General features: G+C 44.2%; 2 protein-coding genes across 3 annotated transcripts; one reads left to right on the top strand and one right to left on the bottom strand.

Moving 5' to 3' along the window:
* The first annotated feature begins 152 nt into the window (after window positions 1-152).
* klhl7 (kelch-like family member 7) lies at window positions 153-17,806 on the top strand. Of its 2 annotated transcripts, XM_041903538.2 has the most exons (13): window positions 153-746; window positions 814-916; window positions 1,070-1,163; window positions 1,249-1,373; window positions 1,468-1,643; window positions 1,800-1,974; window positions 9,750-9,892; window positions 13,056-13,218; window positions 16,051-16,128; window positions 16,276-16,477; window positions 16,614-16,711; window positions 16,782-16,965; window positions 17,053-17,806. In XM_041903538.2, the coding sequence occupies exons 1-13, from the start codon at window positions 594-596 to the stop codon at window positions 17,204-17,206; spliced, it is 1,848 nt and encodes a 615-aa protein (XP_041759472.1). In that variant the 5' UTR covers window positions 153-593; the 3' UTR covers window positions 17,207-17,806. The 2 variants fall into 2 exon arrangements, with proteins under 2 accessions (XP_041759472.1, XP_041759473.1); XM_041903539.2 differs by lacking the exon at window positions 16,782-16,965 and having other exon boundaries at window positions 17,053-17,145.
* A 1,699-nt stretch (window positions 17,807-19,505) lies between these two features.
* Window positions 19,506-26,247, bottom strand: LOC121586647 (protein asteroid homolog 1). Its single transcript, XM_041903541.2, is given in 9 exon segments — window positions 19,506-20,211; window positions 20,294-20,459; window positions 20,638-20,796; window positions 20,798-20,864; window positions 21,075-22,141; window positions 22,235-22,367; window positions 22,507-22,640; window positions 25,480-25,737; window positions 26,186-26,247. Coding segments are annotated over 8 exon segments (2,214 nt in total). The 5' UTR covers window positions 25,718-25,737; window positions 26,186-26,247; the 3' UTR covers window positions 19,506-19,961.
* Between the last annotated feature and the right edge of the window lie 349 nt (window positions 26,248-26,596).

Raw genomic sequence — 26,596 nt, 5'->3', positions numbered from 1 at the left:
AAGAAGAAGATTCTACCACAACAGTAACCCGGAAGAAGAGCAAAATATAAGGAAGTTGAACTCCAGTCTAGTAGGTGGCGGTAATGGAACATATTGGATGCCAACTGCCATTAAACCTCATTGAAGAAGAAGAAGAAGAAGCAGAACCCGGAAGAAGTGAGAAAGTGAGCAGTGCCAAAGATACTCTGGCAGTCCTAGCTAACACATAAAACCAGAACCCACTTTTCTTAACTTCTTCTGTCAGCAAACTAAACCAATAATATAGCCCAGTGGTTTACTCGCAGCGAGTCAACATCAAGATTAGTGTATATACGAGCTGGACATGCCTATGTATGTAGCTAGCTGCTGAACTGCACTCATTCTATATAGTTAGCTAGCTAAGTTAGCGTAATTACTATCTCCAAAACAAACAGGTTGTGCTGTGCAGTGGACTTTGGCAGCAGCAGTGGGAGTTCTAGCAAACGTTACTATTGCAAGCTAGCCAGTTTATACATACATATTATTATTGGTGCTTATTTGAATTTCCTGTCTTATTAGGCTATTGACAACCCCTAAGTTAACTAACGCTACACCTAATTTAGTCGCCAGCAGCTATGGCCAGCACCAGCATGGCTTCTGCAGCTGCAACAGGAGACAAACCCTCAAGTTCGGGTTCTAAGAAGAAGATTGAAAAGAAGTTGGCTTCTAAAGAGGAGTCCAGATTCCTGTCCAGTATCATGGGCGTCATGAACAACCTAAGGAAACAGGTGTGTGTGTGTGTGAGCGAGCGAGCGAGCGTGAGAGTGTGTGTCTAACAGTGTGTGTTTTCTGCAGGGTACTCTATGTGATGTGATCTTGGTGGTTCAGGGGAAACATATTCCTGCTCACAGAGTGGTCTTAGCTGCAGCCAGCCACTTCTTCAGCCTCATGTTTACTAGTGAGTACACTACACACACACACACACACACACACATGCACACTCAACTTTGTTGTAACTCTATCTCTTTCTCCCTTACCTCTAATAACACGTATTACACCAATGTGACACTTCTCTCTATCTCTCTCTCTCCATCTCTCTCTCTCCCTCAAGCCAGCATGATGGAGTCTACCAGTCACGAGGTGGAGTTGAGGAGTGCTGAGCCTGAGATCATAGAACTGCTGGTGGAGTTTGTCTACACCGCTCGGTAAGCCGCACACACACACACACAAATGTCCATCCATATGGGACACTTTAGACACAAAACACACCCCATACTGTGTGTGTTTCAGTATCTCAGTGAACAGCAGTAATGTCCAGTCTTTGCTGGATGCAGCCAACCAGTACCAGATAGAACCTGTGAAGAAGATGTGTGTTGACTTCCTAAAAGAGCAAGTCGACGCAACCAACTGTCTGGGTAAGACCTGTCTAAATTCTATACATCTATAATAGTGTCTCTCAAATTCGCCTCCACACAAACACACACTCCTTAACCTCTGGCCTTTCTCTAGGTATCTCTGCTCTAGCGGAGTGTTTGGACTGTCCAGAGTTGAAGCTGTCAGCTGATGACTTCATACATCAGCACTTCACTGAGGTCTATAAACTGGATGAATTCCTCCAACTGAACGTCACCCAGCTCACCCAGCTACTGCACCAAGACACACTCACTGTCCGGGCCGAGGACCAGGTAACACACACATACACACACGTGCGCGTGAAACCACACACACACACCAGATACTTTACCATGTTGTCATTAATGTGTGTGTACATCACTGGCTCAAGTATGACATGTTCTCCCCCCCCCCCGTTTCACTATCTCCCTTTCTGTGTGTGTGTGTAGATCTATGAGTCTGCGGTGCGGTGGCTGAAGTATGATGTGTGTAACAGACAGAGTCACATGGTGGAGGTGTTGGGCTGTGTCCGCTTCCCTCTGGTGTCTAAAGCCTTCCTCTCTAAGACCGTCCAGGCTGAACCCCTCATACAGGACAACCCAGAGTGTCTCAAGATGGTCATCAGTGAGTAATCACACACCTGTATATGGGTCTTTCTATAAACTGGGGTACCAGTGAGGATTTCCTACACTGGGCAACTTGTTACAGCTGTTGATAATAATCTGCAAAACATGTTCATGTCATTACATGAAGATATAGGGGGGATCATGGGTATATTCAATACAATTCACGGTTGGTGAATTTATCATGGTTGGTGCCTTGAAGGATTTGTCAAAAATCGTGTGACATAAAACATTACTTTTCTGGCCTTGCGTTTATGGCAGTGTAAATTGTCGTTATATCATATATTAAGCATTAATCAGTTAAATTAGACATTGAACTTGAAGAATCCTGGATCTAGCTGTCAGTTATTTGTATAGAGATCACAGAAATGCAGTGTAACTACATAACATTTTGTGTCTCCCTATGTTACAGGGTGAAAACAGTTTTTATTGGCACACACAAAAGTCCAAAATAATAAATGCTATTGAAAATTAAAATGCTTCTAACCGAAAGAGTGACCTTACCTTGATACTTAAAACCTAAATCGATACTGTCATTAACGTGGTTCTTCAATAGTTATGCATAATACTTATTAAATTTTTGATCCGTTTTTGTCAGAGATGTGACCACTTTAGTTTGTTTCCTGCCGCTTCAATTGAAGGATGCTGCGCAGTTATGTGAAGTTATTATGATGATGACAACATCTCATGTTGGCTTCAACTTGGCTTTCCATACAAATCATTCCATTAAAAAAATAACCTGGTTTTTGGTCACTTTCTCATTATAAAAACAGTGATGGTGAGATTAAGCTACTGCTATTCATGGCTTTATTATGTGTGCCTGCGTCAGCCACATAGGCTACAGAAAAATCGGCATACATGCATCCAATCTATTTAGTCAGGCAATGTCCAAATTTTTCTCTCAGATTTTAGAATGTAATAATAATTTGAATATCAAGGCCTAAAAAAATCATTATTCTTAAAGTGCTTTTTGGGGGGGAGGGGGGTTCTATATAAGGCCCTATACTGTATGGACAGTTATATAAATTATACAATTGTATAACATTGAGGTCCTTGAAAATTACAAATAAGTATCCACTTCCTGTTGAACGAGGGAGAGCTCCGTTTTTTAAAATTATATTTTATATATATATATATATATATATATTTTGGGCTCCCGAGTGGCGCTGTGGTCTAAGGCACTGCATCTCAGTGCTTGAGGCGTCACTACAGACCCCCTGGTTCGATTCCAGGCTGTATCACAACCGGCCGTGATTGGGAGTCCCATAGGGCGGCGCACAATTGGCGGTGTAGGCCGTCATTGTAAATAAGAATTTGTTCTTAACTGACTTGCCTAGATAAATAAAGGTTAAAAAAATCAATATATATATATATATACACATACACTACCGTTCAAAAGTTTGGGGTCACATAGAAATGTCCTTGTTTTTTGAAAGAAAATCATTTTTTTTGTCCATTTAAAATAAATACAGTGTAGACATTGTTAATGTTGTAAATGGCTATTGTAGCTGGAAACGGCTGATTTGTTACGGAATATCTACATAGGCGTACAGAGGCCCATTATCAGCAACCATCAGTCCTGTGTTCCAATGGTACGTTATGTTTGCTAATCCAAATGTATGATTTTAAAAGGCTAATTGATCATTAGAAAACCCTTTTGCAATTATTTTAGAACAGCTGAAAACTGTTGTGCTGATTTTAAAGAAGCAATAAAACTGACCTTCAGCAATTGTGGGTTCGATTACTGGCTCAAAATGGCCAGAAACAAATAACTTTCTTCTGAAACTCGTCAGTCTATTCTTGTTCTGATAAATGAAGGCTATTCCATGCAAGAAATTGCCAAGAAATGGAAGATCACGTACAACGCTCTGTACTACTCCTTTCACAGAACAGCGCAAACTGTCTCTAACCAGAATAGAAAGAGGAGTGGGAGGCCCCGTTGCACAACTGAGCAAGAAGACAAATACATTAGTGTCTAGTTTGAGAAACAGACGCCTTACAGGTCCTCAACTGACAGCTTCATTAAATAGTACCCGCAAAACACCAGTCTCAACGTCAACAGTGAAGAGGCGACTCCGGGATGCTGACCTTCTAGGCAGAGTTGCAAAGAAAATGCCATATCTCAGACTGGCCAATAAAAAGAAAAGATTAAGACGGGCAAAAGAACACAGACACTGGACAGACGAATCAAAGTTTGAGGTGTTCGGATCACAGAATAACATTTGTGAGACGCAGACCAAATGAAAAGATGCTGGAGGAGCGCTTGATGCCATCTGTCAAGCATGGTGGAGGCAATGTGATGGTCTGGGGGTGCTTTGATGGTGGTAAAGTGGGAGATATGTACAGGGTAAAAGGGATCTTGAAGAAGGAAGGCTATCACTCCATTTTGCAACGCCATGCCATACCCTGTGGACGGCACTTGATTGGAGCCAATTTCCTCCTACAACAGGACAATGACCCAAACTGCAAGAACTATTTAGGGAAGAAGCAGTCAGCTTGTATTCTGTCTATAATGGAGTGGCCAGCACAGTCACCGGATCTCAACCCTATTGAGCTGTTGTGGGAGCAGCTTGACTGTATGGTACGTAAGAAGTGCCCATCAAGCCAATCCAACTTGTGGGAGGTGCTTCAGGATGAAATCTCTTCAAATTACCTCAACAAATTGACAACGCCAAAGGTCTGCAAGGCTGTAATTTCTGCAAATGGAGGATTCTTTGACGAAAGCAAAGTTTGAAGGACACAATTATTATTTCAATTAAAAATCATTATTTCTAACCTTGTCAATGACAACATTTCCTATGCATTTTTCTACATTTCCTATTCAAACTCATTTCATGTATGTTTTCATGGAAAATAAGGACATGTCTAAGTGACCCCAAACTTTTGAATATATATTCCCCCCCCCCCTTTCTTTCACGATATCCAATTGGTAGTTAGTCTTGTCCCATCGCTGCAACTCCCCTACGGACTCAGGAGAGGCGAAAGTCGAGAGCCATGCGTCCTCCGAAACACGACCCTGCCAAGCCGCACTGCTTCTTGACACACTGCTCGCTTAACCCGGAAGCCAGCCGCACCAATGTGTTGGAGGAAACACCGTCCAGCTGGCAACCGAAGTCAGCTTGCAGGCGTCTGGCCCGCCACAAGGAGTCGCTAGAGCGTGATGGGACAAGGAAATCCCGGCCGGCCAAATCCTCCCCTAACCCGGACGACGCTGGGCCAATTGTGCGACGCCTCATGGGTCTGTGACACAGCCTGGGATCGAACCCATGGCTGTAGTGATGCCTAAAGCACTGCGATGCAGTGCCTTAGACCGCTGCGCCACTCAGGAGGCCGTAAGTTTGTTGTTTTAAAAGTGTATTGGAAAGTTTCTTAGTTGCTAGCTAACTTTTTAGTTTGGATCCCGCGACGCAGTTGGCATCAGTTGCTGGGACTGCTACTCTCTGTCCAGTGATCCTCCCGACCAAGGCCGGGTCTAATGAGCTATTTGGCGTAGCAGCTAGCCTAGCTGCTAGCTAGCTGCCTATCAAGCTAGTGGGGTTTCTTGACAGCTTGAATGCAGCCTGCGACGCGGTTAGCCATTGTGGCTGGGACCGCGGATTGTCCCGGGTTTGTGGCTGTCTAGATTCCTGCTGTTTGTTGTTTTCAATCTTCCCTGTGACCTGCCCTGTCTGGAACTGCGAGCAGTAACAGCGTAACCTACATTGCTAGCTACTATGACAAAGACCAAAGCCGGCGGGAGTACCGTTGAGGACAGTGGTCTCTCTCTATCACAGGTGAAGGATCTTTTAAACTAACAAAAATAGTTCTACAAGCAGTTGTTACAACAACAAGAAAATAGCTTCAAGTGTTTTGTCCAAATACTGGTGGATTCAACTAATAAAGAATGGACGACCTGACCAGAGAGGTCCAGGACCTGAAGAACAGCTTACAGTTCTCCCAGGGTCAGCTCGATGAGTTGAAACAGTCGAACGGCAAGATGACAGCAATCTGTAAGTCATTGAGAGAGGACATCAGTTCTGTGTGTGAATCCATGAAAAAAATCAAGACGGAATAACATGGTTGTGGACGGAATTGCAGAATCTCCACATGAGACCTGGACGGAGTCTGAGGACAAAGTGAGGAAAATGATCTCTGAGAAATTGAAGATGGATCACAGGAAGATTGAGGTGGAGCGCGCCCACAGAACTGGAAAACCCACCACCGGCCCAGGTGACAGGCCCAGGTCGATAGTGGTCAAGTTCCTGAGGTTCAAGGACAAGGTAGCTGTTCTGTAAAGAGCCAAGCACTTGAGAGGAATGTATATCTTCCTCAACGAGGACTATCCTGAAGCTGTGTGCCAGAAGAGGAAAGAACTTATCCCAGCCATGAAAGCTGCCAGAGCGCGTGGGGACATTGCTTACATCCGCTATGACAGGCTCATTGTCCACCCTCCCTCTCAGAAGCCTGGAAGGGATGAGAGAGCCAAGCCTATGGGTTCGTAGCTTCAACCCCATAGCACACACACACACACCAATTGATTAATGGACTGCAGAATTTATATATTGTTTATCTTGCTTTGTTTGCTCTTTTCCATATTATGTCTATCTCTAATAAGCTACCCAGGAAAGGGCCGAAAATAGCCCATATTAATATATGTAGCCTTAGAAATAAGGTACATGAAATCAATAACTTGCTAACATCAGATAACATTAATATATTAGCAATTTCTGAGACTCACTTAGATAATTCATTTGATGATACAGCAGTAGCAATACAAGGATATAACATCTATAGAAGAGACAGAAATGCTTATGGCGCAGGTGTTGCTGTATATATTCAGAGCCATATCCCTGTAATGCTTACAGAAGATTTTAAGTCAAGTGTTATTGAAGTGTTGTGGTTGCAGGTTCACTTGGCACATCTAAAGCCTTTTCTTTTGTGGTGTTGCAATAGGCCACCAAGTGCTAACATTCAGTATTTAAATAATATGTGTGAAATGCTTGATGGTGAATGTGATGTAAACAGAAAGGTCTACTTTCTTAGGGACCTGAATATTGACTGGTTTTCATCAAGCTGTCCGCTCAAGAGGAAGCTTCTCACTGTAACCAGTGCCTGTAATCTGGTTCAGGTTATTAATCAACCTACCAGGGTGTTTACAAACACTACAGGAACAAGATCATCCACGTATCGATCACACTTTTACTAATACTGTAGAACTTTGTTCTAAAGCTGTATCCGTACCCATTGGATGCAGTGATAACAATATATTGGCTATATACAGGAAAGGCAAAGTTCCAAAAGCTGGGCCTAAAATAGTGTATGAGATCATACAAAAGATTTTGCTATGACTCTTATGTGGATGTTAAAAATATTTGTTGGTCTGATGTGATTTAATAAGGAGCATCCAGACGCTGCACTTGATGAATTTATGAAATTGCTTCTTCCAATTATTGATAAACATGTACCTGTTAGGAAACTGACTGTTAGGCTCCATGTTAAGGCTCCATGTATGATGAGGAATTTAAAAACTGTATGGTCGAACGAGATGGGGCAAAAGGAGTGGCTAATGAGTCTGGCTGCACATCTGACTGGCTGACTTACTGCAAGTTTGAGAAATTATGTGACTAAACTGAACAAAAAGAAGAAGAAACTGTATTATGAAGCCAAGATCAATGATATAAAGAATGATGGAAAACAAACGTTGGATTACTTTAAATGAAATTATGGGCAGAAAGACAAATTCAACTCCATCTTTCATCGAATCAGATGGCTTATTCATCACAACCATTTGATGTTGCCAATTATTTTTATGATTACTTCATTGGCAAAGTGGGCAAACTTAGGCAGGAAATGGCAACAACGAACAGTGAGACATCGTATTCCTGCATAAAGAAACAAATAATGAAAGAAAAGCATTTCAAGTTAGAATTTTGTAAAGTTAGTGTGGGAGAGGTGGAAAAATTGTTATCGATCTGAGCCTAGAGGAAAGTATTTGTCCTCAGGCCTGGAGGGAAGCCAAAGTAATTCCGCTACCCAAGAGTGGTAAATCGGCCTTTACTGGTTCTAACAGCAGACCTATAAGCTTGCTGCCAGCTCTTAGCAAACTGTTGGATAAAATTGTGTTTGACCAAATACAATGTTCTTTTTCTGTAAACAAATTAATAAGACTTTCAGCATGCTTATAGAGAAGGGCACTCAACATGTACTGCACTGACACAAATTACCTGATGATTGGTTTAAATAAATTGATGATAAGAAGATTGTGGGAGCTGTACTGTTAGATTTCAGTGCAGCCTTTGATATTATTGACCATAACCTGTTGTTGAAAAAACGTATGTGTTATGGCTTTTCAACCTCTGCCATATCGTGGATTCAGAGCTATCTATCTAATACAACTCAAAGGGTTTTCTTTAATGGAAGCTTCTCTGTCAAACATGTAAAGTGTGGTGTACCACAGGGCAGCTTTCTAGGCCTTCTACTCTTTTTTCTATTTTTACCACTGGCATTAAACAAAGCATGTGTGTCCATGTATGCTGATGATTCAACCATATACGCATCAGCAGCCACAGCTAATGAAGTCACTGAAACCCTTAACAAAGAATTGCAGTCTGTTTTGGAATGGGTGGCCAGTAATAAACTGGTCCTGAACATCTCTAAAACGAAGTGCATTGTATTTGGTACAATCCTTCCCTAAGTTTTAGACCTCAGCTGAATCTGGTAATGAATGGTGTGGCTGTTGAACAAGTTGAGGAGACTAAATTACTTGGCGTTACCTTAGGTTGTAAACTGTCATGGTCAAAACATAGATTCAATGGTTGTAAAGATGGGGAGAGGTCTGTCCGTAATAAAGAGATGCTCTGCTTTTTTGACACCACACTCCAAAAAGCAAGTCCTGCAGGCTCTAGTTTTGTCTTATCTTGATTATTGTCCAGTCGTGTGGTCCAGTGCTGCAAGGAAAGACCTAGTTAAGCTGCAGCTGGCCCAAAACAGAGCGGCACGTCTTGCTCTTCATTGTAATCAGAGGGCTGATATAAATACTATGCATGCCAGTCTCTCTTGGTTAAGAGAGATTTCATCTGAAAATCCCAAATTGTTTGCATAGTCAACTTACACACAGCTCTGACACACACACTTACCCCACCATGGGTCTTTTCACAGTCCCCAAATCCAGAACAAATTCAAGAAAGCGTACAGTATTATATAGAGCCATTATTGCATGGAACTCCGTTCCATCTCATATTGCTCAAATAAACAGCAAACCTGGTTTCAAATAACAGATAAAGCAACACCTCATGGCACAACGCCTCTCCCCTATTTGACCTAGATAGTTTGTGTGTATGTATTGATATCTAGGCTACGCGTGCCTTTAAAAATGTTTTATGTAGTTCTGTCCTTGAGCTGTTCTTGTCTATTAATGTTCTGTATTATGTAATGTTTCATGTTTTGTGTGGACCCCAGGAAGAGTAGCTGCTGCTTTTGCAACAGCTAATGGGGATCCTAATAAAATACCACCAAAATAAAGTGCTTGAAAAAGTCCCCAAAAGTCCTTGAATTTGACTTGCCAATGTCTGTATGAACCCTGCTTAAAGGATGTATAGTCCTAGGCCTATGTTGTTGTATAGGTGGAGTTATGGGGCAATTTGCATATATTCACTTTTATTCCTCTAAGTACACATGTGGAACTGTATAAAAATATTTTTTATTTTTGTTTCAAAACATTTAGAAATGTTGATCCCAATGTGACACGTTGGCCCCATTATTGATGGGGGTGTGTGTAACCTGTTTTTGTGTATCTAGGTGGGATGCGGTACCACCTGTTGTGCCCAGAGGATCGTGAGGAGTTGGGAGAGAACAGTCGCCCGCGACGTAAGAAACACGACTACAGGATTGCTCTGTTTGGAGGCTCGCAACCCCAGTCCTGCAGATATTTCAACCCTAAGGTACACACACCTACATGTGCTTCAACTCAAAGAACATTACGTCACTTAGACAGGGCCAGTCTGTAGTCCATCTGCTCATTCAAATATGTGGGGATGTTAACAAAATGGCTGAATCATTGGCTGAATCAGCCTTGGTTTCTCAAATGACTGCCTCGCCTGGTTCACCAACTACTTCTCAGAGTTCAATGTGTCAAATCGGAGGGCCTGTTGTCTGGACCTCTGGCAGTCTCTATGGGGGTGCCACAGGGTTCAATTCTCAGGGCGACTCTATTCTCTGTGTATATCAATGATGTCGCTTTTGCTGCTGGTGACTCTCAGATCCACCTCTACGCAGACGACACCATTTTGTATACATCTGGCCCTTCATCGGACACTGTGTTAACAAACCTCCAAACGAGCTTCAATGCCATACAACACTCCTTCCGTAGCCTCCAACTGCTCTTAAACGCTAGTAAAACTAAATGCATGCTCTTCAATCGAACGCTGCTTGCACCCGCCTGTCCGACTAGAATCACTACTCTCGACGGGTCTGACTTAGAATATGTGGACAACTACAAATACCTAGGTGTCTGGTTAGACCGTAAACTCTCCTTCCAGACTCACATTAAGCATCTCCAATCCAAAGTTAAATCTAGAATCGGCTTCCTATTTCGCAACAAAGCCTCCTTCACTCATGCTGCCAAACATGCCCTCGTAAAACTGACTATCCTACCGATCCTTGACTTCGGCGATGTCATTTACAAAATAGCCTCCAACACTCTACTCAGCAAATTGGATGTCGTCTATCACAGTGCCATCCGTTTTGTCACCAAAGCCCCATACAGTGGGGAAAAAAAGTATTTAGTCAGCCACCAATTGTGCAAGTTCTCCCACTTAAAAAGATGAGAGAGGCCTGTAATTTTCATCATAGGTACACATCAACTATGACAGACAAATTGAGAAAAAAAAATCCAGAAAATCCCATTGTAGGATTTTTAATGAATTTTTTTGCAAATTATGGTGGAAAATAAGTATTTGGTCACCTACAAACAAGCAAGATTTCTGGCTCTCACAGACCTGTAACTTCTTCTTTAAGAGGCTCCTCTGTCCTCCACTCGTTACCTGTATTAATGGCACCTGTTTGAACTTGTTATCAGTATAAAATACACCTGTCCACAACCTCAAACAGTCACACTCCAAACTCCACAATGGCCAAGACCAAAGAGCTGTCAAAGGACACCAAAAACAAAATTGTAGACCTGCACCAGGCTGGGAAGACTGAATCTGCAATAGGTAAGCAGCTTGGTTTGAAGAAATCAACTGTGGGAGCAATTATTAGGAAATGGAAGACATACAAGACCACTGATAATCTCCCCTCGATCTGGGGCTCCACGCAAGATCTCACCCCGTGGGGTCAAAATGATCACAAGAACGGTGAGCAAAAATCCCAGAACCACACGGGGGGACCTAGTGAATGACCTGCAGAGAGCTGGGACCAAAGTAACAAAGCCTACCATCAGTAACACACTACGCCGCCAGGGACTCAAATCCTGCAGTGCGAGACGTGTCCCCCTGCTTAAGCCAGTACATGTCCAGGCCCGTCTGAAGTGCATTTGGATGATCCAGAAGAGGATTGGGAGAATGTCATATGGTCAGATGAAACCAAAATATAACTTTTTGGTAAAAACTCAACTCGTCATGTTTGGAGGACAAAGAATGCTGAGTTGCATCCAAAGAACACCATACCTACTGTGAAGCATGGGGTTGGAAACATCATGCTTTGGGGCTGTTTTTCTGCAAAGGGACCAGGACGACTGATCCATGTAAAGGAAAGAATGAATGGGGCCATGTATCGTGAGATTTTGAGTGAAACCCTCCTTCCATCAGCAAGGGCATTGAAGATGAAACGTGGCTGGGTCTTTCAGCATGACAATGATCCCAAACACACCGCCCGGGCAACGAAGGAGTGGCTTCGTAAGAAGCATTTCAAGGTCCTGGAGTGGCCTAGCCAGTCTCCAGATCTCAACCCCATAGAAAATCTGTGGAGGGAGTTGAAAGTCTGTGTTGCCCAGCGACAGCCCCAAAACATCACTGCTCTAGAGGAGATCTGCATGGAGGAATGGGCCAAAATACCAGCAACAGTGTGTGAAAACCTTGTGAAGACTTACAGAAAACGTTTGACCTGTGTCATTGCCAACAAAGGGTATATAACAAAGTATTGAGAAACTTTTGTTATTGACCAAATACTTATTTTCCACCATCATATGCCAATAAATTCATTAAAAATCCTACAATGTGATTTTCTGGATTTTTTTTTCTCATTTTGTCTGTCATAGTTGACGTGTACCTATGATGAAAATTACAGGCCTCTCTCATCTTTTTAAGTGGGAGAACTTGCACAATTGGTGGCTGACTAAATACTTTTTTTCCCCACTGTATACTACCCACCATTGTGACCTGTACGCTCTCGTTGGCTGGCCCTCACTACATATTCGTCGCCAAACCCACTGGCTCCAGGTCATCTATAAATCACTGCTAGGCAAATCCCCGCCTTATCTTAGCTCATTGGTCATCATAGCAACACCCACCCGTAGTATGCGCTCCAGCAGGTATATCTCACTGGTCATCCCCAAAGCCAACACCTCCTTTGGCCGCCATTCCTTCCAGTTCTCTGCTGCAAATGACTGGAACGAACTGCAAAAATCTCTGAAGCTGGAGACTCTTATCTCCCTCTCTAACTTTAAGCATCAGTTGTCAGAGCAGCTTACCGATCACTGCATCTGTACACAGCCCATCTGTAATTAGCCCACCCAACTACCTCATCCCCATATTGTTATTTATTTTGCTCATTTGTACCCCAGTATCTCTATTTGCACATCTTCTGCACATCTAGCACTCCAGTGTTTAATACTAAATTGTAATTATTTTGCACTATAGCCTATTTATTGCCTTACCTCCATAACTTACATTTGCACACACTGTATATAGATTTTCTATTGTGTTATTGACTGTATGTTTTGTTTATTCCATATGTAACTCTGTGTTGTCGTTTTTATCGCACTGCTTTGCTTTATCTTGGCCAGGTCGCAGTTATAAATGAGAACTTGTTCTCAACTGGCTTACCTGGTTAAATAAAGGTGAAATAAAATAAAATAAAAATGTAAAGTACGGGGTGTGTGTCCAGGACTACAGCTGGTCAGATATTCGTTGTCCGTTTGAGAAGCGTCGCGATGCCACAGCGGTGTTCTGGGATAATGTTGTTTACATCCTGGGAGGATCTCAGCTGTTCCCCATCAAGAGGATGGACTGTTACAACGTACTGAAGGACAGCTGGTACTCCAAACTAGGTACTGGAAAGTGGGTGTTTGTTGTATTAGTGACGGAAATTGGAGTAGTGCGACTTGTGTTGCAACACAGAAAAAGATGTGTGTGTGTGTGTTAGGGCTGGGTGATATGGTGAAAACCAGTATACCCCAGTATGGATGTTTATAATCAGGGGTGCACATAACTTTTTCAGTGAGTTACTCAGGTGAGTACCAGCAGATGGTGTCTGGTACTCACCCCATATGTAGCGTGGTCTTAATAAGTGCAGTCTTCCTCACTGTCCTCCTCAGTGTCGCCCCCACTGTCCTCCTCAGTGTCGCCCCCACTGTCCTCCTCAGTGTCGCCCCCACTGTCCTCTGCTTCAGCTTCCTGCATGGTAGATGATGAAGATGCTGCAGATGCACCTCCCTGTCCTTGGTTGAGCCTCCGATTAGCTGTCTCCATCCACAGGTCAACAGCAGGCTTTGGGTCAAATGTCTCTGTGGTCTGCTTTGACAGGTGAATGTGCATCAGGGCTGAGAGACGAGCATGTGACAGACGAGATCTGTACTTGGTTTTTATTATGTTGAGATGTGAGAATCCCCTCTCACAAGCTGCACTGCTTAAAGGCAGTGTAAGAGACAGCTTAACCACCTTGTTGATGTTGGAGTAAGCATCTGGGTTACTTGTATTTACTATTTGGACCAAGTCATACACAGAAGAGGCTCCCAGGCGTTTTCCTGCCTGCTTTAAGCGCATCCATTCTGTCACAGTGGTATCTTTGTCAAGTTGCAAGGTGGCCTCATATTTCTTGAGAATGCTGCAAACGGTTGTGTTTCCAAAACTGTGGAGGTCTTGCATTTCCTGAGGCCATGTTGAAGGATCAAATACTAGGAAATGATCACATGACTTGAGGGAGTCATATCTGATTTCAAACTCTTCAATTAACCCCCTGAGTAAGTGTGTCTTGTCTCTGTCAGCATCAGCATTGGAAACAGTGTGCCCTGTGGCTTTCACCATCAAGCAGAAGTGTGAACTGTCCAATGGCCACCATGAGTTCATCCTTACATTCTCCAATGGTCAGCTTTTCCTTCTGAAACCTAATGGATGTGGTCTTCAAAATGTTGCAAATGTCAAGTATGTTTGACAGAAAGCACTGAAAACGCTCTGTGCAGATATGCTGCAAGTCACTGTTATCACTCGTAACCAGTTGCATTTTAATGGCTGGCAATAGTCTTGATATTTTTAACAGTGTTTCATGCCTCCATGCAGACCATCTGATATTATGAAACTTACCCAGTTTCACAAAGGAGATCCCATTTTCTTCACATAGCTTATTCAGTGCAGCAGTTTTTTTTGCTCCACCTTTTTGTAAATAAAACTGCAGCAGCTTGACCACAGAGCGATTAAATGTCTCACAGTAAGGAACGTTGCGATCCGCTGATTTCGCGCAATTCTCCAGTGTGTGTGCGGTGCACAGAATGTGCACAAGGGAGTCTCCAACCGCAGCAAGTTGCCGGAGTTTTGGCACAACGCCGTTGTAGATACCTACGTTGACAGCAGCCCCGTCTGTGCACACAGCGACCAACTTTGTTGTCCAGTCATCCAAGCCTGTGTCCTGGAAAAGTCTCACAAGTCCGTCTGTTATGGCCTGCGCGGTTCGGTCAGCACCCAATTCAATCAGTCCAATAAAGTCCGAAGTAAACTCTCCGTTGCTGGACACAGACACAATGTAAACGATTTCCTGCTCAGTTTTTGTGATGTCCTCAGATCCATCAAAAAGCAGCCCCCAAAATTCAGCAGACTGCAACTTGGCTCGTAACTCCCCGCTGATGGTGTGAGCGATGCTCTGCATGATCCGTGTGCCCCCTTCACGTGAATGATATGCACCTCCGACATTTACTCCTAGCCGCTTCAGTAAAGGAACATCCTCAGAATAGGAAGACATGGGACGTGCGTGTTTAGCTTTATGGAAGGCGAGGAGAAAAATATTAAACAGAGCTTGCCGCTGTTCTTCATTCAGCTTGTCTCGCCATCTGGCAAGTGGGCGACTGGACATTTCTTCTCGGCTAGCTTGTTTATTAGCAACGGCTTGCGCCACATTTGTGTGCTCCTTGCTCTTTTCATGTTTGTCAAATAAAGGATGGTTGAAATTCTTTGAGCCTTTATAAAATGCACCTGTTTTGTCTGCTAGATGTGGATTTGAGCGGCAAATCTTGCACCACATTTCAGTGCGCTCATCGTTAGCTTCAAGCCACTGCACGTCTTGGAGCCACTTTTCCGAAAAAAGTCTTTTCTTCGGCTCTGGCTCCAGTTGGCGTTTCTTTGTAGGTGGCGAAACGCCAAAGAAGCTGCTTAATGTCTGTTGCTTTTTGGACATCCCTGACAGTAGTTGACAAGCAACCTGTCATGTGTAAGGTTAGATGAGAAGATCGGTCAAGTACGCAAAGGCGCGTAGTAACACAAGTGGCATTACGCATTCCTGATTTCTGTCGCGCTTGCGTACCTGCGTACCAGTTATGTGCACCCCTGTTTATAATACCATCTATAAAGGTATTTTGATACAGTGCTAAATAAATTAAAAGTTCTACAAATTGGACTACTTCACTGCCAGTTTTGTCCTAGTTTGGTTGACTATAAAACCATCAGAATGAAGAAAGACCATTAAAACCACTTAGAATTAATTTGTCATTCTAGGGTCATTCACTATTCATAAAACATATTAAGAACTTTTCATATTCTGAAACTTTAAATACCGTCAAATACTGCCATGTGGTCTAAAATGAGAAATATATTTTGAAAGGATATTTTGCCCATATCACCCAGCCATAGTGTGTGTGTGTGTTAGTTCTTAAATTTTCTTGTTTGTAAACTAGGCCCCCCTACACCACGGGACAGTCTGGCTGCTTGCGCCTCTCAGGGCAAGATCTACACCTCTGGAGGGTCGGAAGTAGGTGAGTTTCACTCTCACACACACTCACCGGAGGACAGGAAAGTATTGGGCTGATGGCTTATCTATATCAGCATTGTAGCGTAACATTGTATTGAAGTGTTTGTGCTACTTTCTGTGTGTGTGTGTCTCTGTGCGTCTCTCCCTCTAGGCAGCTCAGCATTGAACCTGTTTGAGTGCTATGACACGCGGTGTGAGTCGTGGCAGACCAAGGCCAGTATGTTGATGTCTCGCTGTAGCCACGGCAGCGTGGAGGCCAATGGGCTCATCTACGTCTGCGGAGGGTCGCTAGGCAACAATGTCTCTGGGAGGGTCCTCAGCAACTGTGAGGTTTATGACCCCGTTAAGGAGGAGTGAGTGTAAACACACGTATACACACACATACTCGCTCACATATACGTATGCAAACATACACACCATACTCCTCTAGTAACATATAAGTTAATAACTAGTTAATAAATGTGTGTATCTTCTGTGTGTGTGTTTTAGATGGAGGGAGCTGAGTGGGATGAGGGAAGCCAGGAAGAACCACGGTCTGGTGTTTGTCAACAACAGAATCTACGCTGTGGGAGGAATGAACGGACTGGGTACGGCGCACACACACACACACACTCTGTGGGGTATGTTTGGGGTATATTTATATGTGTGCGTGTGTAGGTGGGCTGGACTCGGTGGAGTTCTATGACATCGGCAGGAATAGGTGGCACATTGCCGCGGCGATGCCGTGGCGTGGGATGAACGTGAGGTGTGCTGCAGTCAGTGGAGTGATTTACGTACTGGCAGGTTTCCAGGGGGTCGGACGACTAGGACACATCCTGGAGTACCACACTGACACTGACAGGTACACACACACACATTTGTATAACATTTCCTGTGTGTGTTCTCTTATTTTTATCTTACTCCTTTGTGTGTGTGTGTGTGTGTGTAGGTGGGTGACGTGCAGTAAGGTGAGAGCGTTCCCCGTCACCAGCTGTCTGATCTGTGTGGTAGACACCTGTGGAGCCAAGGAAGAGGAGACTGAGTCAACACACACTCACACACTACCCCCATCGTCATCATCATCGTCTTCGTCCACAGCATAAGCCAGGATCTTTAAACTTTTTCATCTGTTGTGCTTTTATTTGGAGGATGAGAGCTGGTCAGTGTGTTATGAAACTGCTGTAGTGGAATCATGTTGAAGCTTCATATTGAAGAAATCATAGAGAACACACTCTTTGAGGCGAGGTGCTAACTAGCAGAACATAGAACTGGGAAAATACTAACATGAAAGTCACACAGTGATGATTGTCTTCAGACAGAAGCTCATTGTTAAAGCTACAGACGAACGACTGATCTAAGAGCTCTCAGCTGATACAGTTAGTCTCAAATAACATGTTTTTATCAGACCTGGGTCAAACACTGTCAAATACTTTTAAGTACTTGAAAGTATTTGAGGTGTGCTTGATTTAGATAGCACTTTTGGAACTATTCCATTGGTTGCATTTTACCGTGTAAATGAAATCAAGTACAGCTCAAGCATTTGAAAATATTATTCTGTACTATGTATTTTATGCTATTGTGTGGATTTGATTGTACTGTGTTTTATATTGTACTGTAATGAAATGATGTAATGTCAGAGGTTATAGAAGGAACAGCTGATGTCGTTAGGATTTTTACTACTGTATGTACAGGGGGGAAAAAAGGTATTTAGTCAGCCACCAATTGTGCAAGTTCTCCCACTTAAAAAGATGAGAGAGGCCTGTAATTTTCATCATAGGTACACGTCAACTATGACAGACAAAATGAGAAAAAAAAATCCAGAAAATCACATTGTAGGATTTTTAATGAATTTATTGGCATATGATGGTGGAAAATAAGTATTTGGTCAATAACAAAAGTTTCTCAATACTTTGTTATATACCCTTTGTTGGCAATGACACAGGTCAAACGTTGTCTGTATGTCTTCACCAGGTTTTCACACACTGTTGCTGGTATTTTGGCCCATTCCTCCATGCAGATCTCCTCTAGAGCAGTGATGTTTTGGGGCAGTCGCTGGGCAACACGGAATTTCAACTCCCTCCAAAGATTTTCTATGGGGTTGAGATCTGGACTCCAGGACCTTGAAATGCTTCTTACGAAGCCACTCCTTCGTTGCGCGGGCGGTGTGTTTGGGATCATTGTCATGCTGAAAGACCCAGCCAAGTTTCATCTTCAATGTCCTTGCTGATGGAAGGAGGTTTTCACTCAAAATTCATTATTTCCTTTACACGGATCAGTCGTCCTGGTCCCTTTGCAGAAAAACAGCCCCAAAGCATGATGTTTCCACCCCCATGCTTCACAGTAGGTATGGTGTTCTTTGGATGCAACTCAGCATTCTTTGTCCTCCAAACACGACGAGTTGAGTTTTTACCAAAAAGTTATATTTTGGTTTCATCTGACCATATGACATTCTCCCAATCCTCTTCTGGATCATCCAAATGCACTCTAGCAAACTTCAGACGGGCCTGGCTTAAGCAGGGGGACACGTCTGGCACTGCAGGATTTGAGTCCCTGGCGGCGTAGTGTGTTACTGATGGTAGGCTTTGTTACTTTGGTCCCAGCTCTCTGCAGGTCATTCACTAGGTCCCCCCGTGTGGTTCTGGGATTTTTGCTCACCGTTCTTGTGATCATTTTGACCCCACGGGGTGAGATCTTGCGTGGAGCCCCAGATCGAGGGAGATTATCAGTGGTCTTGTATGTCTTCCATTTCCTAATAATTGCTCCCACAGTTGATTTCATCAAACCAAGCTGCTTACCTATTGCAGATTCAGTCTTCCCAGCCTGGTGCAGGTCTACAATTTTGTTTCTGGTGTCCTTTGACAGCTCTTTGGTCTTGGCCATAGTGGAGTTTGGAGTGTGACTGTTTGAGGTTGTGGACAGGTGTCTTTTATACTGATAACAAGTTCAAACAGGTGCCATTAATACAGGTAACGAGTGGAGGACAGAGGAGCCTCTTAAAGAAGAAGTTACAGGTCTGTGAGAACCAGAAATCTTGCTTGTTTGTAGGTGACCAAATACTTATTTTCCACCATAATTTGCAAATAAATTCATTAAAAATCCTACAATGTGATTTTCTGGAAAAAAATATCTCAATTTGTCTGTCATAGTTGACGTGTACCTATGATGAAAATTACAGGCCTCTCTCATCTTTTTAAGTGGGAGAACTTGCACAATTGGTGGCTGACTAAATACTTTTTTTCCCCCACTGTATGTGATGACCATGTTACATGAAATTGAAAATAAACAAAGCTGGAACTGAACATGTTTTTTTTGGTTACTAATAGTAAGTAACTCTTACTATGGGCTGGTGGGGTTGCTATGGGGACATTGAAACTAATGATAAGAACAATATACACATCTTCATTGAGTTTACACATTTTATTAAAAACATAAGTAATCAACAGTTCATAGGCGCAATGTATTATGTAGACTCATATGCTGACATAAGCTGCTTGTTTAGATGGCATTAACTGCCGTAAAGGCCTCATTAAGGCCATACATATACATACTTTATATGTCCTAATTAAAAGGAACAGGCAGAGTTTTATCAGAGATAGTAAAGTTCATAGTTTAGAATAGTCATTGGAACGCAGCATTCCCTGAGTGGGTTTAAATCATATGGATTGAATGCTTTATAAAATAGTGCGCCTATACCACAGGCCATCTCTTTCTGTTCATCCCACTCCTCTCTCTAAAGCTGTGAAAAGAATAATAAAGTTTATTTATGAGCACCATGTTGACTAGAAAGAAGGTAGTCTCCTCACCCCTATCGCTCTCACTCTTCATCCTCCTCAGTCATCAGTAGAGCAAACCTGTTGTTTATCTCCTGGGAGGAAGGGGCTCCTCCTTCTCCTCCTCCTCTCCCTCTCCCTCTCCCCCCTCCTTCCATTCCCCCTCTTCCTCCTCCCCTGATGATGAGGGTAGTGTATTTAGGGTGCAGTTCTCCAGAGCAGCCAGTAGGGAGCGGTATATATGCCCAGAGAGAGGAGCTGCAGCCAGGACAGACTCAGGAGAACAACCCCCTCTCAGACGTCCAACCAAACCATGGACCAGACTACCACTGAATAACCTGGGGGACAGAGGGACAGTATGGTTCAAACAGCGGTAGGGGCAGTATGTGTGTGTTGTGTGTGCGTGCGTGCGTTACCTACCATGCTGTGTCTGGTTCAGGCAGGGGCAGACACAGTAGCTGGTTCAAACTGAGCACGCTCCACAGGCAGGCCTGCCATTGGCTGAGGGAATGAGCCACGCCCACATCGAAACCCCGCCTGTCTCCTGGCCGCAGGCGAAGCTTCATCCACAAGTTCCGTTCTGCGGCTGAGTTAGAGAGAGAACTGGTTTAGTGTGTATGTGTGTGTACGAAAGACAAGACTGTACAACCAAATATTGGGGTCCTTTGCAATGTGATGTTTTTTTGTGGATCTAACTCAAGTATATGTGTTTGTGTGTTTGTGCACACATTATGCGTATTTGCATGTGTGCACACTGCCCCTACCTGTGTTCTGGTTCTGTCCAGGATGGGTGTTCCGGGCCATCTCTCCATGGACCATGCCCAGCAGCAGAGCCTGTACCTGGGGTAGAGAGGGAAAAGGTCTGGCCTCTCTCCTCCAGAACCCAGTCACTCCAAGGGCCAGCCTGAGGTGAGGAGGTAGGGGGAGACAGAGAGGACTCCTTCACCCCCAGAACATCATACAGCACCTCCAGCCGCACTGACACAGGAGCCTATAAAGAGAGATGGAGAGAGAGAGGGACGGTGGGTGGGGGATTAGTCAAATCAATAGGACGATGACACTATGGACAAAAAAGTAACAATCTTGGAAAAAAAGTAGAGGGTGACTGAGTGTGTTGTTATGGTTACCAAGCAGTGTGTTGATATTGTTACCTGCCAGTGTGTTGCTATGATTAACTGCCAGAGAGTGTTGTTATGGTTACCTGGCAGAGTGTCTCAAGGTGTAGCCTGGTTCTGGGGGTGCGTGGCTCCACCTGGCTCTTCCTCAGGTTCAGATCGTGTCTGTCGTACTCCTCCACACACACACTCACAGCGCTGTCACCCTCCACACCGCTAGGGGCGTTGTTCTCACCCTGACCGCTGCCTGAGGAAGGCTCTGCACCCCCCGGACCCTGACCTCTGCCCCTTACCCTCCTCCCCCTCTGCCTTTCTCCCCTCCCCCTCTCACCCTGTCCCTCTACTTGGGTCTCCTGTCCACCTTGTCCCTGGACCCTGTTACCCTCTCCCCACCCCCTCTCTCCCTCTCTCCTCTCCCCCTGCTCCTGATTGGCCAGTAGGATCCCGTAGAGGGCCTGTCGTATGGCCGTGGCGCTGCAGTGGCTGCTGGGTAGTCGGCTGTTCTCCACCTGAGGGATGAGCAGCACCCTCCTGAGCTCCAGGACGTCCAACACCAGGGGGGCCATCGCCCCGCTCCCTGCGGCCCAGCACAGCCACTCTGGCAGCGGGCAGGGAGTAGCAGCCCACAGCCCCTCTGGCGACCTGGATGAGCCTCCAGAGAACCAGGTAGAGAGACGGCTCTGAGGGGTCAGATGGTACTCTTGCATGCCTGACCAGAGCACAGAACACAGGCCGGACTTCTCTCCTCCTCTCCCTGCTCTTCCTCTCCCCATTCCTCCTCTCCCTCGCTCTCCTCCTCCTCTTTCTACTCCTCCTGTCAGTCTCCCCACCTCCTCCAGAGCCTCCTCAGGTCCAGGGAAGTAGGAGAGCCAGAGAAGGAGGCCCTCTATATGGGATGGGCTCCCTCCCCCTCTGCCTCCCCTCTTCCCTCCCGTGGTTAGCTGAGAGAGGAGTGTGTGTATGTGTTTGTAGGTTTGTTCTGTGGTGTAGTCATTCCCTGCCAGGACAGCACACAGCGGCAGAAGTTCCCGGTTCATTCCCCTAAAGTGCCGGCACAGCCCACTGACCGTGTAGCGCCTGGCTGGGATGTAGTGATTTGGAGGGGAACCGCCAACACTGGCCCATTGGAAGAACCGGAACGGAATATACCCACCTGGAAGTAGAGGCGGGAGAAAGGGATGAGAGAGAGGAGGGGGTAAGATAAAAACTGGAAGGAGACATCACTTCCTGGTCTGGCTCCACCCACCTGGCAAGTCAAAGATGTAAAAGTCGCTGTCATTGGTCAGAACTGGACAATCCCACTGATTGGCCAGGCAGGCAATCTCCCAGTCTGCCTCGGCGGGGCACTGGACCAACGGGACACCTCGCTGGGAGAGGACCTGAGGGAGGGACAGAAAAAAAAGAATGTGATGTGAAAAAGGAGAAGAGTGGTGTGTATGAGTGCGCCTGTATGAGTGCGCCTGTATGAGTGCGCCTGTATGTCTCTGAGTCCGTCTGTGTGTGTGTGTGTGTGTGTACCTGGATGAAGACGTGTCTTGTGAGGAGGGGGAGGACGGAGCCGTGTCGGCCACGGGACAGAGACTCAGCCTCTCGGATCTTACTCTGCAGCCGCTGCCTCAGGGTGGACAGCTTCTTATCACTGGGGTCCATGCCTGACACACACACACACCAGGGTTTCCGTTAGGAAAATGTGGCACCGGACAATGTGACCGGGAAGATTGAAATTTTCCGGCCATTTGAGAAATGTATCAGACTCGGTGTCCACCCACGGTGCTCAGAATGACAGAAATCACATTTAGATTATGGTAATGCATCTTAACAGAACATGCAACTCATGTAATGAAGCAGACAATAAAACGTCATTTTCAAACATTTGCCAAAATGCAATTCACGGGAAAACACCATTCTAAACAGCACACCTGGGAAACACCACTCTAAACAGATAGCGGTTCCATATGTGACAGAGATAAAAACTTATAAAGAGGGAGAATTTAAAGATGCAACAACTAGAATAGGTAGCTAATATGACTTGGATTGTGCCGAAAGGAAGTTCATATGAAAACCAATAAATAAATAAAATCATTCAAAATACTTCACCAGAAAGCATCACTTAGCCACAGAGGAATCAAGGATTCTGTGGATTGTTTCAAATCAAAAGGTCGTAGGTCTATGCCTATTTGGGAAGTCCGCAAGTTGGGCAGCGCGCGTGGCAATAGGCCTAGTTGATTATTGAGTTGCGGCTGTCAGTGAAAAGCATCTAAAATATGTGTGAAGATAATGTGTCTTGAGTATAATTTATGTTGTGACATGAAGAAGGGGAGGGATGTGTGGCGAAGATACTGTATAGGCGAGTCTCTCTCCAGAATGGCTCAGCTGTCTCCCGCCAATTCTTGCGCATTCATTGTTTCATTGTGTGAATTGTTTGCCCTTTGATTATATATATTTTTTAATCAATTCTTCATTACTTATGTCACCAGTAGTTAATCCCGTCATTTGGTTACATACATTTCTGTTAATGCATGTATTAATTACAGTTTTTACCGTTCTCATGCTCGGAGTGGAAATGTTTGCAGAGTTCACAGCCTGCTACACTTGCGAGAAACAAGTTTGGGTTTATTTCATAACCATCATTTACGAGATTTGTCAATTTTTTCATTGTCTTGTTTGGAGTGCTCGATGTGAGCATGTGTCTGGTTTCTCTGTCCTGATAATGTTGGGGGAGCTCGGGCGCCTGAGCATGCATAGAAGTACCTGGCCTGCTGCGCGGCAATGTAAGAAAGTGTTGTTGTTTTTTTACATCCATTGCGAATTATAATATATTAAAACTTTAGTTCCTCACAGTAAGCTATTTGAAAAATCTTTCCAACAATATCCCCCTCGATAATCACCAATCCTCGGTGTGAATGAGCAATGGCAGTTATAGGCCTACTGCTGCATTGGCCTATAGGCTATGAGTTCCATGCGTTCATTTCTTTAGCCGCCAATGGATCACGATCACGGTGTATCAATGTGTCCATACGGCAGAGGTTGGTGATCTCGCATTAGTTGACTTTACTTTTAGAATTGTATCATTTTTATTCAAATTTTTATGATTAACCAATGATTTTGAGAAACGAAAACGTTATTATTGAAATGAAACGGTTCCACGAAAATGTGCATATGAAAATCATAACTGTGGTCCTCTGTAGCTCAGCTGGTAGAGCACGGCGCTTGGAACGCCAAGGTAGTGGGTTCGATCCCCGGGACCACCCCATACACAAAAAATGTATGCACGCATGACTGTAAGTCGCTTTGGATAAAAGCGTCTGCTAAATGGCATATTATATTATTTATTATTTATAACTGGCACACAGAACCGTAGAAATAGTAGGATAAATTGTAAGCTTCCCCAAACTTCAAACTCACGCGCCGCCTATGAAGCCTTTATAAAATAATTGCCTCCACGTTTCCATGGTCAGATTTTGCCTATAGGCTTCTTTGAAGCAAGGTAAGACATGCCTCATTATATCAAATAAAACATTCAGGTTTCAAACAATTAAGTATGTTTTCAAAATGAATACTGCCTCCAGCTCACATTGTAAAGTGGTGAGTGACGCGCTGATAGCCTGTTGCCTGCACTTAAATAGTGAATGGGAGGCGTGCTTCAATTACCAGTTGAGAAAGTCGCTATTTTTAATTGTGAACCAAAACTGTTTATAACACGCGATTGCATTTAGAGTTGTTGTGCAATGAATTTTATTTTTAATTTTTTATTTAACCTTTATTTAACTAGGCAAGTCAGTTAATAACACCCGCCAAACCCGGACGACGCTGGGCCAATTGTGCGCCGCCCTATGGGACTCCCAATCACGGCCGGTTGTGATACTGCCTGGAATCGAACCAGGGGGTCTGTAGTGACGCCTCAAGCACTGAGATGTAGTGCACTAGACCGCTGCGCCACTCGGGAGCTCATGAATGGGCTTATAAAAGCACATATTTTACTCCAGCAGTCACCAGCTGAGAAGCAGCAGGAGAAATCCCGCTCAAAATAGGCTCTGAATGCTGTGCACTTGTGATAGTTGTGTTGGATAAATAAGATACCAGATGACTAACCAAAATACGCAAAGGCCAATTTAATTCCACAAAATTATGCAAATTAACCTATAGACCGATAAGCATGACCCTCAAATGTATTTACATCGACTGGTATTTACATCAATTAATAAAAAGCATTATTTTGCAATGGGAAAAAATTTTCTCCCGGTCATTTTGGCTTGCAACAGTTTAATTTATCGCCTTGAATTTTTTGGGAGCGGCCAAAAGCCGGCTAACAGAAACCCTGACACACGCACGCGCACACACGCGCACACACACACACACACACCATCATTGAGGGTCACTAGAGTTGATCATGATTTTCCTCCTAGTGGATTTTATTTATGGGGCTTCGGAGGTTACTGACAAGGTCGATCCGTGAGCCACAGATCCTGTTGCACAAACACACACACACACCTCCATCCAGCACCACATATGGCTGTATGTTGCAGGCCTCCAGTGCAGAGATGAAGGTAGACAGCAGGGTGCCGAAGGCATCGTAGTCCCCTCCGTGTACCTGATCCAGTCCATGGTTTAGATAGAGCCTGAAGAACAGACTACAGCCATCTATCACAAGTCTGCTGTCTCTGAACCTGATGTCCTGGAACAAGCCCCTGTTACCCTCCACATAGCTGGTCAGACCATGGACACCCATCACATCATATATAGACTGCCCTGGAGGGAGAGAGAGTGAGGGAGAAAGAGAGGGAAGGAGTGTGGAGAAATGGGGTGGAGAGAGAGAGCTATAACGGTTCTTACAACCAATTTTACACGCATGTATACAGAGTTACATCAACACGATTAAAGTATAAACTTTGTACTCTTGTCTACACTACACAATATTGCTATTCTGGAGAATGTGTTCATCCTGATCTTGTTTAGAGGCTGACAGTGGTCAGGGCAAAACATATTTCCTGGAAAACATTAATGTGACGAAGCGCAGACCTTGCTGTGCAGTGTGCATAGCCTACTGTACTCACGTGAAACATAAAACGACACAGATAAATATGCACTACACATGCACTACATTAGATAAAAATCCAGACGTTGCTGTGCATATTGTATTGACGTGAAATATAAAATGAGACAGATAAATATGCACGTTAAATGTAATAAAACTCACCAGTTTCACTTCAAAACAACCTCCGCTATCAACATGCCAAGTTTACTTCCTGCTACGTCAGGACAGGAGCGCAAGGAAGCTTGGGAGATTGAGTTTATTCGTCAGACAGGAAGACGAGGACTTTCAAATCTAATTGCTAAATTCATTGTATAAAAAAACAACCCATCACAAAATAAAATCTCATTCCTGTAAATCCACCATGGCTACTCCCGCCTCCAGTAGTTGATCTAGAAGTGTTGGAGAGACTACAGAAAGATAGGGAGGGTGTTGATCCATCTGATTTGTTTAAGAGACGTCTGGATACTGTGTGTCAGGAATGGTTCAAAAGAGCCAAGGACAGGACATACTGGGTCAGCATTTGTAGTGCAGGAATATGGGGTGGAAGTCAGGAAACATATTACAGATCATCTG

Source organism: Coregonus clupeaformis, chromosome 17 (genome assembly GCF_020615455.1).
Source record: "Coregonus clupeaformis isolate EN_2021a chromosome 17, ASM2061545v1, whole genome shotgun sequence".
NCBI lineage: Eukaryota > Metazoa > Chordata > Actinopteri > Salmoniformes > Salmonidae > Coregonus > Coregonus clupeaformis.
The sequence above is the reverse complement of the archived record's forward strand: the minus strand, read 5'-3'. Positions and strand labels throughout refer to the sequence as shown.